We start from the raw sequence: 12,052 nt of genomic DNA on the forward strand, positions 1-12,052 counted from the left end.
GTGGGAAATCTTGAGTAATGTAAACCATAATACATTGTACCTCTCAAGTATCTAAGTACTCTATCCAGTGCTTCCCAGTGACTAAGACTAGGGCAACTATTAAACCTACTAAGCTTTCCTATAGCATAAGAAATGTCAGGTCTACTTGTATTTGCAACATACATCAGTGTCTCAATAATTTGAGCATATTTCTCTTGGGCCACTGGATCACCTTTATTGCACTTCAAGTTCAAACCATGCTCATAAGGTGTACTCACTGGTTTACAGTTGTACTTATCAAATTTCTTCAATATTTTCTCAATATATTGTGATTGGTCAAAGATTATACCAATAGGTGTTCTGGTAATCCTGTTACCAAGAATTACCTCTGCCTGACCTAAATTTTTTCATATCAAAATTATTTGACAAGAAAGTTTTGATATCAGTCACCATATTTATATCAGTACCAAAAATTAAAATATCATCAACATATAAACACAAGATAATACATGAATCATTTTCTAACTTAGAATATAAGCACTTATCTGATTCATTTGCTTTAAAGCCATAAGAAACAATTATTTTATCAAATTTCCTATGCCATTGCTTAGGAGCTTGTTTTAAACCATAGAGGGATTTGACTAACCTACAAACTTTTCTTTCCTGTCCTTGAGCCACATATCCCTCTGGTTGATCCATATAGATCTCTTCCTCTAAATCACCATAAAGGAAGGCAGTCTTGACATCCATTTGATGAATTATCAAATTATGGATTGAAGCCAGTGCAATTAAAGTACGAATTGTGGTTATCCTAGTTACAGGAGAATATGTATCAAAGTAGTCAATACCCTCTTTCTGAGAAAAACCCTTAGCAACTAATCTTGCTTTGTATTTTTCAATAGAACCATCAGGTCTTAATTTCTTCTTAAATATCCATTTACAACCTATAGCCTTACTACCAGGTGGTAAGTCAGTTAAAAACCATGTTTTATTAGTCATAAGTGAATTCATTTCACTATTAATAGCTTCCTTCCAAAACATAGAATCTAATGAGTTCATAGCATCTTTATAAGTTTTAGGATCATCTTCAACCATAAAAGTATAGAAATCAGATCCAAAATCTTTCTTTTTCCTAATTCTTTTTCCTTTACCAAGTTCATTAATATCATTAAGTTCATTTTCATTTTCATTATTAGGAATAATTAGAGAATTAGATGGCGAACTACAAGATGCATCATTAGATCTATCTATTACATGCTTTTCTATTTTATCCTTAAATGGAAAAATGTCTTCAAAGAAAGAAGCATCTTTAGATTCAATTATAGTATTCTTATCTATGCCATTAATATCAGAACTAATGACTAAGAACCTATAAGTAACACTATTAAGAGAATAACCAAGAAACACAGCATCAAAAGTATTAGGTCCTAATTTTCTTTTCTTGATTAAAGGAATATTAACCTTAGCCAAACAACCCCAAACTTTTACAAAGTTTAGGTTAGGTTTTCTTCCTTTCCAAAGTTCATAAGGAGATTTATTAGAACCTTTAAATGGAACCCTATTAAGCAGGAAACATGCAGTAAGCATTGCTTCCCCCCACCAGACCTCAGGTAAACCTGAGTTGGCAAGCAAAGATCTTACCATATCTTGCAAAGTCCTATTTTTCCTTTCAGCCACTCCATTAGACTGAGGTGAATAGGGAGGTGTAACTTCATGTAGAATTCCATTAACTCTACAGAATTCATTCAAGTCATTAGAGGTGTATTCTCCTCCTCTATCTGACCTGAGAATCTTTATTCTCTTGTCAAGTTGATTTTCTACCAAAGATTTGTAAGTCTTAAACATCTCAAATGCTTCATCTTTAGATTTTATTAAATAAACTTGACAATACTTAGAATAATCATCTATGAAGGTAATGAAATACCTTCTACCCCCTTTAGTCAAAGTTCCATTTAAATCACATACATCTGAATGTATTAATTCTAATAAAGTTGAATTTCTATTTACTATTTTAAATGGTTTTCTAGGTTGTTTAGATTGAACACTAATTTGGCACCTTTCCTTTTCATTTAATGAAACATTAGGCAATAAACCAGAGCTAATCATTCTTTTAATAGTATTATTATTCACATGTCCTAATCTAGCATGCCAAAGAGATGAAGAACATATTGAAAGCACAATTTTATTATTGTTATCAGAAGAAAAATCCAAAGATACATTATTTATTACATACAAGCCATCACACTCATAGTCTTTGCCTACAAATATTCCATTCTTTGTTATAATCACTTTCTTAGATTGAAATAACAAAGAATAACCACTCCTATTTAGAAGAGATCCACTGATCAGATTCCTCCTTCCATCGGGCACATGGTACACATTAAATAGTGTAAGCACATTCCCGGACGTAAGCCTTAGAAGTACTTTTCCAGTTCCAAGCACTCGTGCCGAGGTAGAGTTTTCCATAGTTACTGTTAGGCCGCTCCGGACCTGATAAGTAGTAAAAAGGGTATGATCAGTACACATATGAACATTTGCACCTGTATCCACTAACCAATCGGTAGAGCAAATTGCCAAATTTAATTCTGGACTTAAAGTTACATACCGATCATCAGTACTAGTAGGACCAGTACTGGATAGCACCATGTTGGTTTGTGGATTTGCAGGTTGAGAAGGCGCATGTTCATAGTTCTGATACTTCTTTCTCTTCATCCGGCATACTCGAGCCATATGACCGAGTTTTCCACAATTGTAGCAAATCGGCTTCCGATCATTCTTATTGATATGGTGTTTTGGCTTCATAGGTTTTCTTTTGTTTCTAGGTCCACCCTTTTCAAATTTGGAGTTCTTGAACTCATGGGTCTTATTCTGACCTTCTACAAAGTTCACCTTGGTTAGAAGCTCAGGATTCATGAGTTGCTCATTATCTTTCTCAGGGTGTTGTTCTTGGATCCTAATGGCAGACAATAGAGTTTTCATTGTCATATTCTCGGTTTTATGTTTCAGGGATAACCCAAAGTCTTTCCAAGAAGGTGGGAGCTTGTCAATAGTACAAGCAACTTGAAGGCTCTCAGTTATACCCATTCCCCTTAAGCCTAATTCATGATAAATCACTGTTAACTCATAGGCTTGATCAACTACGGGCTTGGTGTCAACCATCTTATAAGACAGGAATTGACTAGCAGCATACTTGTCCATTCCGGCATCTTGGATACCATATTTCTTATTAAGATCATCCCAAATTTCCTTAGAGGTTTTAAAAGTGCAGTAGATATCAAAAAGGGGATCAGTAAGATAGGATAGAATCCTTCCCCTACACAGGTAGTCTTTTTTCTTAAATTCCTCTAAATTACAAGTTCTAGCTGGTTCATTCTCTTCCTCATTTGGAGGAGAGTCAAAGATTATGGAAAATAACCCAAGTGTGGTTAAGAAGATTTCCATCTTCTGTCTCCAACGCTTAAAGTTATTTCCATTAAATTTTTCAGAAGGAACCGGATCACTTGCATTGGCCATTGGGGTAACTCTAAGTACTAGTCCATAGAGAAAGTGGAAAAATGGAACCCGAGATGCTGAGGCGTGGTATGTTGGTCACTTTTCTTGAAGTAGATTTCGCTGCCTTACAGTGTACTAGGCTTAGATGACGTTCTACTCCTGAGATACAACAGCCTCTCGCACTGTTCCTTCTGCCTCAATGATTTGCACGGATCAAAGAAGCCTTCGAACCCAGAATCAGTATGCAGCAAGCCCGTTGATTGAAAGAAAAATAGCAAACAGGGAGAATAGAAGTTCTCTATTTTCAATTATATATCCTGTCTAATCCGAAGAGGTCTATTTATAGACTTCTTCGGGACAGACGCGACCCAAAACCGATCCAACGGTCGAAACCGGTAAGAAAGTTTGAAAAAATACTGGGAGTAGGACCAGCGGATGCGAGGTCGGTTGCGAAGAGGTGCTAACGAGGAAGCGACGTGGCTCCTCGTGCTATGGGTGCGAAGCACGACTCACATACCTCTTGGCTCATCGCACCTGTTGTCCGACCTCGGCTCCTTGGGCTCATTACACCTATCCGACCTCGGCCTCGACTCCTCTTGGAGGAGCACGAATGAAATACAGCCTCGGCTCTTCGCGCTTCGGATGAGGAGGTAGGTCGGACGAGCACATGCGCAAAGAACCTCAGACAAGCAGGGCCGAGCGAGCACAGGCACAGGCGCAAAGAGCCTCGGACGAGCAGGGGCAGGGCCCAGCGAGCACAAACACATGCGCAAAGAACCTCGGCTCGGACAAGCACAGGCACAGCTCGGCTACGGAGAACCTCGGGTCGGACAAGCACAGGCACAGAGAACCTCGGCTCGGACAAGCACACGCCCAGCGAGCACAAGAGAACCGAGCTTTACGTAATAGAAATAAAAAGGAGGAAATGGGGAATCGAACCTGTTATCTCATCCCCACCCAAACAACGCACCAACCACCAAGCCATACTCCCTTATTAACATATATGTATAACATATATATTTTAAGTATGAAAACTTTTAATCATTAATTTAACCAAAAAAAAAAAATCTAACAGTAGATACAAGAATAAAAATGTGCAACAATAGATTCCAAAAATATGCTCTAGAATGCTACATGATCTTGAACATTCTACAAATATACTGTGGTAAATTTTTGAATATTCTTTGGTGGTCTTTTGAATATTTATATGATTAACAATTGGGCTAATACCCCCTCAAGTAAATGGGGCACAGGCTGCACATTGAGCTTAAACTTGAGAGTAGAAAAGCAATGACAACTGAGACCTTTGGTTAGTACATCAACAATTTGCTCTTGGGAGGAGATGAATCTTAAATGTAGTTGATTGCGAGCTAACCATTCGTGAACAAAATAAAAATTAATTTCAATATATTTGGTACAAGCATAAAAAAATGGGATTGACTGCCAAATAAATTGCACTAAGGTTGTCATACCAAAGTGTAGGAGGAGAGAAAAAAATACACCCAACTCATGCAATAATTATTGAATCTATATAAGCTCGGCCATAACATTAGCCAATCCTTTATATTCAGACTCTGTGCTAAAGCGGGTTACAGTGTGATGCTACCATAAAGAAAAGAAAAAATTCAGTTGTATAGAAATTCTCTCTTAACATATTTGGTGACGAGGTCTATATTCTTTTACAGTATTTTTATATAACTGCTTACAATGGTAATAGATACAAGGATGAAAATGTATAGATCCCAAAAATATGCTATGTTAATTTCTTAATAGAAAATATACAATAATAGACTCTAGGAATATATTTTGATAATTCTTTTAATATTCGTTGGCGAGATTGCATGATCTTGGAGATTTCTTAAAGATTTATATGGTCAACAATTGGGCTAATACCCCCTTAAGCAAATAGGGCATAGGTTGTACATTGAGCTTGGACCTGAGAGTAGAAAATTAATGGCAGGAGAGACATTTGGTTACTATATCAGCCATTAGCTCTTGGGAGAAGATAAATATTAAATGTAGTTGATTGTGAGCTATCACTTCGCAAAGAAAATAAAAGTCTATTTTAATACATTTGGTATGAGCATGAAAAATAGAATTGATTGTCAAATAAATTGCACTTAGGTTGTCACACTAAAGTAAAGGAGGAGAGGAAAGAAATACACCCAACTCATGTAATAACTATTGAATCCATATAAGCTCAACCGTAGCATTAGCCAATCTTTTATATTCAGACTTTGTGCTGGAACGGGCCATGGTGTCTTGCTACTATTAAAAAAGAAAGTTAGAGGTGTTGAGAAATTCTCTCTTAATTCTTTTATAGTATTTCTATATAACTGCTGACAATGGTAATAGATAGAAGGATGAAAATGTACAACAAATGTATGCTCCATACTCTAGGAATCCTACTGGATCTTGAAGATTCTATGAATATCTCAAAAATATGCTATGATAATCTCTTAATAAAAATATAAGATAATAGATTCTAGGAATATACTTTGGTAATTCACTAAACATTCTTTTGGGTGCAGGATATTGGAGATTACTTGAAGATTTATACTGTCAAAAATTGGGCTAATAGAGGCTAATCCAAAATCAACTTTTTCCTGTCTATTTCTAATTATTGGAACCAAAGTTTTCTAATCATCATTGGAAACAGCCCAACCTAATCCAATCAAGATTGGGTTAGTTTAGATAGGTTAAGAAAATACCCAAAAGTTAAACAAAAAGATTAGTAACAAATTATTAATTTTATTCGAGAAAAAATAAATTAACAATAAGAGGTGAATTACAAAATGTAATATGTAATATGCTAAGATGAATCTTACTACAACTTAATTTTACATGTATACATTTTATATATGTATATGTGTGTGTATATATATATGGATTGGGTTTGTTCAAGTCTTATTTGCCCTATCCCTTAATCCAGATCCAAATTGATTTGATTGAGTTTCTAAATTTTGGAGACTGACCCAATTTTGTTTTGAACTTGAACCAAACAAATTCAATGAGATCGATATTATTTAGTTATTGAATTGATCTAAACCTGCACCCAATCAAGTCCTCCGTAATTGCATCCGTCACTCTATCATTTAATATATACAAAGTATTCTCAAGTTAGTCAGAATCATTATCGACCTCCATCTTCTTCTAGAAGGAAATCATTATGCTAATTGGCCAATTGGAAAAGTTCCTAAACCATAGTATGCTATACTATATTGATTTAATATTGATATAAATACAAATGATATACTGACACTAAATACATCGAACAAGCCTCTATATCGAGCATATCGACGTGATAACAATATGACACTGGTACAAAGTTCGTTACCGAGACGACATATTTTGTCTTCAACAAAAGTAGAATGCAATGACATCTAATTTTCTTCAATTTGACTTATATAAATAAATAAATTATATTTATTTATTATTTGGCAGAAGAAGTCTATAAATAATAAGCTACACATATACGAGTAGATTAATACAGCTGGCCCTACATCAAGGAAGCATTTGTTTAAGAGAAATACAACAAATCCGACGGCCGGGATGGATGGAACCACTTCCCTACTCCGTACAAGACGGTTTGACGAAGAAGCCGCTGTTCGTTGCACGACACTCCGTAACCCCTTTAAAATCCCAACTAATAAAAATTATAAAATTACCACCGAGAAGGAGGAAGAGATTGGAAAGCAAGGATAAATAATAAGAAAAAATCTCTCCTCTGTTCTTCGCTTCGATCAATCTCCCGAAGTCGTCGTCAACAAAGGGTCGGTGAATTTCTCGTCCAAATTTTTTGATCGAAATTTATCAGTTCTTGATTAATATCTGATATTTGTTTCCGACTTTGAACCGATTGTATTACGATTTGGTTTTCCTCGTTTATTTTGCATTTCTTTTTGTTTGGTTTGATGTAATTGTATCTCGATTTTTGGCTGGTTATAAGTTTCGTTTTACCGAGAAATTTTATGTGGGTTAGGGTTTGAGCGATTGTTAGGGTTTTGAAGAGTGTGATTGTTTGTAATTCTTGCGATCATCTGCAGTAATAGACCTTGATTTTTGAATTAGGGTTTTATATTTTCTCGGTCGATGCTGCATTCTATCATATAGTATAGTATGATGTTTTGACCGATTCTGGGTCGGTGGAATTTTGATTATATGTCATCAGTTTTGCACTGCTTCTGTTCTCTTCAATCGATTTTTTGATTTTCCCTTTACTACCCGATATTTATGTTTATTTTTTTTCTTTTTAATTTATTTTGGTTGTGATTGGCGTCGGTTGATGTTATCTGTTCTTCTGCATCTTCTGCATTATGCTTGTTACGGTTTAGTACTAGTTTTCGTTGCTGTTCTCTACCTTTTTGGTTTTTCCTAAAATTTTCCTTTGACTCCGTATGGATAATCTTCAATTGGATTCTCCTTGATTTGATTGTAAGGTAATCAATGTTGTATTTAAGGGTTTTCTTGAATTGCTCCAATGTTGGTCTCATTTGTGATCTTTTTATCCCATCAGGATTTAGAAATTTGGGTTTTGAAAGTACTGCACCAATGAGATTCAAGAAGGGGAGTAAGGTGGAGGTCTTGAGCAAGAGGGAGGTGCCCTCAGGCTCCTGGTGGTGTGCCGAGATCATATCGGGGAATGGTCGTACATACGGTGTGAAGTACGATGGTTATTTGCCTGATATGGATGGGGCTGTGGAAAGAGTACCAAGAAAGGCCATCAGACCGTGCCCTCCTCCTGTTAAGTGCCCAAGGAATTGGGTTCCTGGTGACATCGTGGAGATCTTTGAGCATAACTCATGGAAGCTCGGAGAAGTGTCGAGAGTTGTTGGTGGGAATTACTTTTTGGTCAGACTCCTTGGTTCCTCCATGCAATTTAGAGCTCATGTGTCTGACATTAGGTTGCGACAGTCTTGGCACGACAACAAGTGGGTTGTGATCCAGAAGGTAACATGATCAGGTCTTGTTCTTTGTAGATTATTTTTCAGCGGCTGAATTGCCTTTCCCCCCTTATCATGCTGCAAGAACACACATTTTAGTTCCCTTCCTTTATAGAGTTTGTTAGAACCATGTCCTTAAAACTGATCTTGTTTGAATTGCTTTCAATTTTGTTAAAGTCATTTTGAATTATTAATGTTTAAGCTGGCTATCTAGCTTAGTGTCTTGTCCCTTTATGATGTCTGATGGGTTTGTCACTTGTTTGCAGAATTCCGAAAGATGCAATGATGCCCTTGTGAACAGCCAAACAAAAACCGGAAAGTTCAGTACTCAGTTACTCCAGTCATGCATAGAGTTGGAAAAATATGGGGGAGATGGCCATGCTGATGCTGAAAAAAATTACAGATCTAAGGAACCTACCCCAAGAAGCATGAGGAAAAGGCTACACTTCTGCTTGTCCCCTAATGACACATGCACTGGTGCCAGGAGAAAGATGAGAGCAGTTGAGAAAGTTGGATGGTGCGAGGGAGTGACTGCAGAGCGTCCGTCCCAATTACTGGAAAAGGTACATGCTGTTGCTTCACCATGTCAAGTGCTTGGTGAAAAACACATGCATGCTTTCTTAAACAACAAAGTTTGTGAAACGGGCATGGACAATCAAAAACCACATGCTGGTGTTGGCTATCATTTTATAGAAAGTATAGATCCTAATGATGCCGAGAGTGTTTCATCCTCTGTTGGTAGTTGCAGTCCTAGCAATCGTCCATATAGGTCCTTCCTTTATCCTGTAACCAGCCCAACCCATGATTTGGATAGTAATCATGATGATGCTGAATCTCCTTGTGCATCAGGAACAGAGCTTTCTCTTCATACAGAAGAGGCACATGAAGCAGAAATTCATCACTTAGAGTTACATGCCTATCGTTCCACCTTGTTGGCATTGTATTCATCTGGGCCCTTAAGTTGGGAGAAAGAAGTATTGCTAACTAATCTTCGTCTTATGCTACGCATATCAAATGATGAGCATATACTAGAGCTAAGGCATTTAGCATCTGCCAAAACAAGTATTATTCAAAGTTTTCAGGACACAGTTTAGCTCATTGTAGGGCTCCCTGTACTTTACTTTCTTCTTCATTAGCTTTAATTTTTCCATTGCACTGAAGTCAGTCACTGGATTTGTACCTTGTGGTTATTCATTTTTTGAGGATAAGACATTGAATTGCTGTGGCAAGATTTTTTGTATGATAACACTTATCCATAAATCAATGAGATTTCCTAGCCTTGAAGGCTTCAGTTTTAGCCTTTTGTTCTTGTCATTCAATTATTGTACTGGCAGATTCAAAGAAGCAATGAGGGTATTTTGAACTCCCATTATGTGAATATGTGCCTAACACTATATGATTCATGCTCGCAGGTTTAGGAGGCCATGTTCAGGGTTGCAATTTTAATCTGTTTTTTTACTTTTGTTTTCTCAATTCTATTGAAGTCCTTTCCTTTAATGAATATGAAATCCCTTGCATACGAACCACTTTCCTGTGCTCCATAAATATCAATGATATCCATAGTTGAGCACTTTGATGTCATCCACAGAATCTGGCATTGTAAAAGCATCCTGTGCTGAGGATATATTTGATACTGCCCATGCATTTTTCAGGGCCAAGATGATGATGAGGTTTGCCACAGGGCTAAGATGACAAAATAAGTCAGAATATGATGATTAGTTGGTATCTTCTATATCTTTTGTGACTTCCATTTGAGTTTAGCTGTGCGCCTATGATAAATGATCTATAGGTGGAAATTGGTATAAAACTGTAATATTCTATAAATTAGTCCCATGATATGTAGATCTTCCAAGGTCTTATTTCCAAAACCTTCTCCTTAGCTACCTTTCGTTTTCTTTTCTTTTGAGGTTACTCCTTAGCTACTTATATTTTCAGATTTCATAACTTGCTTGTACTGGCTGTAAGTGTGCATGTAACAGGCACCAAGAAACCAAGGCAAATGCTGATTGGTTTTTGGGCTTATGGTTGTTAACAAATCTAATGCTTATTTTGGTTTGCTTACGCTTGATTAATAGGAATACACGGACTTTAAAAAGGATGCACGTGTGTAGATCCATCAGAAGTTTCTGAGAAGCTTTTGAAGCAAGGAATGTTGATGCAGAATACTTCGAATAGAACTTAGAAGGTCAGAGCTATGAGTGGGAATGACATGAAAATGTGCATAACAGACTTAAAGACATTTCCTTTTCCTTATATATTTCTTAGGTTGTTGAATATCTGATGAGAAAAGTATGTTTTGTGGTGCTGGAAGAGAAGATCAGAAGCAATACAAATGATTTCATGCGTATGCTTGAAAGTTTGATAACAAAGAAATTGCTTAAGTAGGACCAAGCGGAATACATGGAATAAAGTTTTAGTAAAATTTGAAATAGAGATGAAAGTAGAGTAAAAATTGATGATCACAAGTTTTTAAGAGTGATCATTTTTGGTATTTAGGATCAATTATTCATATGGGGGGATTGAAGAGGATGTTATCCATAGGCTTAGAGCTGGTTAGATGAAAAAGAGAAGTGCAACTGGGATATTATGTGATCATAAGATACCCACCAAGTTGAAGAAAAAATTTTATAGAACAACCATACAACTAGCTATTCTTTATAGTACAAAATATGGGATAGTTAGAAAACAACAAATGCACATGATGAGTGTGTCCAAAATAAGAATATTGAGATTGATATATAGTAATACAAGAAAAGATAGGATAAGTATTAAAGGCATTTGTAAAATGATAGAGGTGGCACCAATTGAGGACAAATTGGGAGGACGACTTTGATGGTTTGAACAAATGCAGGATAAACCAAGGGAAGTATCTATATGAAAGAGTAATTTGGTACAGGTAGAAGGAATGAAGAAGGGCGGAGGTAAACTGAAAATTATGTGAGGTGAAGTAGCAAGGAAAGACTTGATATCTCAATGTCTTGCAGAAGGTATGACCTTAGACCAAACGGCTAGAGGAAATAGATTTATATAGCCAACCCCAACTAGTTTGGGATTAAGGATTAGTTTAGTTGAGTTGAGGGGGGTGGGGTTAGGATTTGGGCTATCATGGAGCAACCAGCTACCACTGTTCTCTTCAGCTGACGTCAAGAGAACAAGATATAGAAATCTGAATGTATGGTCGGTAAACTATAACAGATCTATACAATCGAATGAAATTCATGATGAATCATTTATATCTATTTACTTAGAGATCTTTCTCTTTTGAAAAAGAGGAATTGGAAGCGGAAATTTATTGTATAGAATTACATGCCTAAAATAGATCAAGATACAGAAATCTGAACATGTATAATTGCCAAACCATAACGCTTTTAATACAATTGAGTGAGGATCATGATGGATCAAGTATAGCTCTTTACTAAGAGATCTATCTTCTATACAAAAGAGAAATTGGAAGCAGAAGTTCATTGGACACAGTTACATGCCACCGATTATTCCCCTGTGTTGGCACTTTATGCATCTGGACCCTTTATTTGCAAGCAAGAAGCACTGATGACCAATGTCTGCCTCATGCAACATAGATCGAACGATGAACATCTACTGGAGCTAAGGCATTGTACATCTGCCTGATACCCCTTTTA

At 36.5% G+C, this 12,052-nt stretch overlaps 1 protein-coding gene across 1 annotated transcript; it reads left to right on the forward strand.

Moving 5' to 3' along the window:
* Positions 1-7,062: 7,062 nt before the first annotated feature.
* On the forward strand, positions 7,063-9,711 carry LOC103703809. The gene is made up of 3 exons (XM_039122990.1): positions 7,063-7,244; positions 7,988-8,421; positions 8,681-9,711. The coding sequence occupies exons 2-3, from the start codon at positions 8,023-8,025 to the stop codon at positions 9,506-9,508; spliced, it is 1,227 nt and encodes a 408-aa protein (XP_038978918.1). The 5' UTR covers positions 7,063-7,244; positions 7,988-8,022; the 3' UTR covers positions 9,509-9,711.
* The last annotated feature ends 2,341 nt before the right edge of the window (positions 9,712-12,052 follow it).

This window comes from Phoenix dactylifera, unplaced genomic scaffold (genome assembly GCF_009389715.1).
Source record: "Phoenix dactylifera cultivar Barhee BC4 unplaced genomic scaffold, palm_55x_up_171113_PBpolish2nd_filt_p 001944F, whole genome shotgun sequence".
NCBI lineage: Eukaryota > Viridiplantae > Streptophyta > Magnoliopsida > Arecales > Arecaceae > Phoenix > Phoenix dactylifera.

Bases quoted from the DNA above. Each gene is read 5' to 3' on its own strand.
- LOC103703809 (XM_039122990.1), top strand. From the start codon at position 8,023: ATGAGATTCAAGAAGGGGAGTAAGGTGGAGGTCTTGAGCAAGAGGGAG. The intron at 8,422-8,680 runs GTAACATGATCA...ACTTGTTTGCAG, and splicing joins AGTGGGTTGTGATCCAGAAG to AATTCCGAAAGATGCAATGA.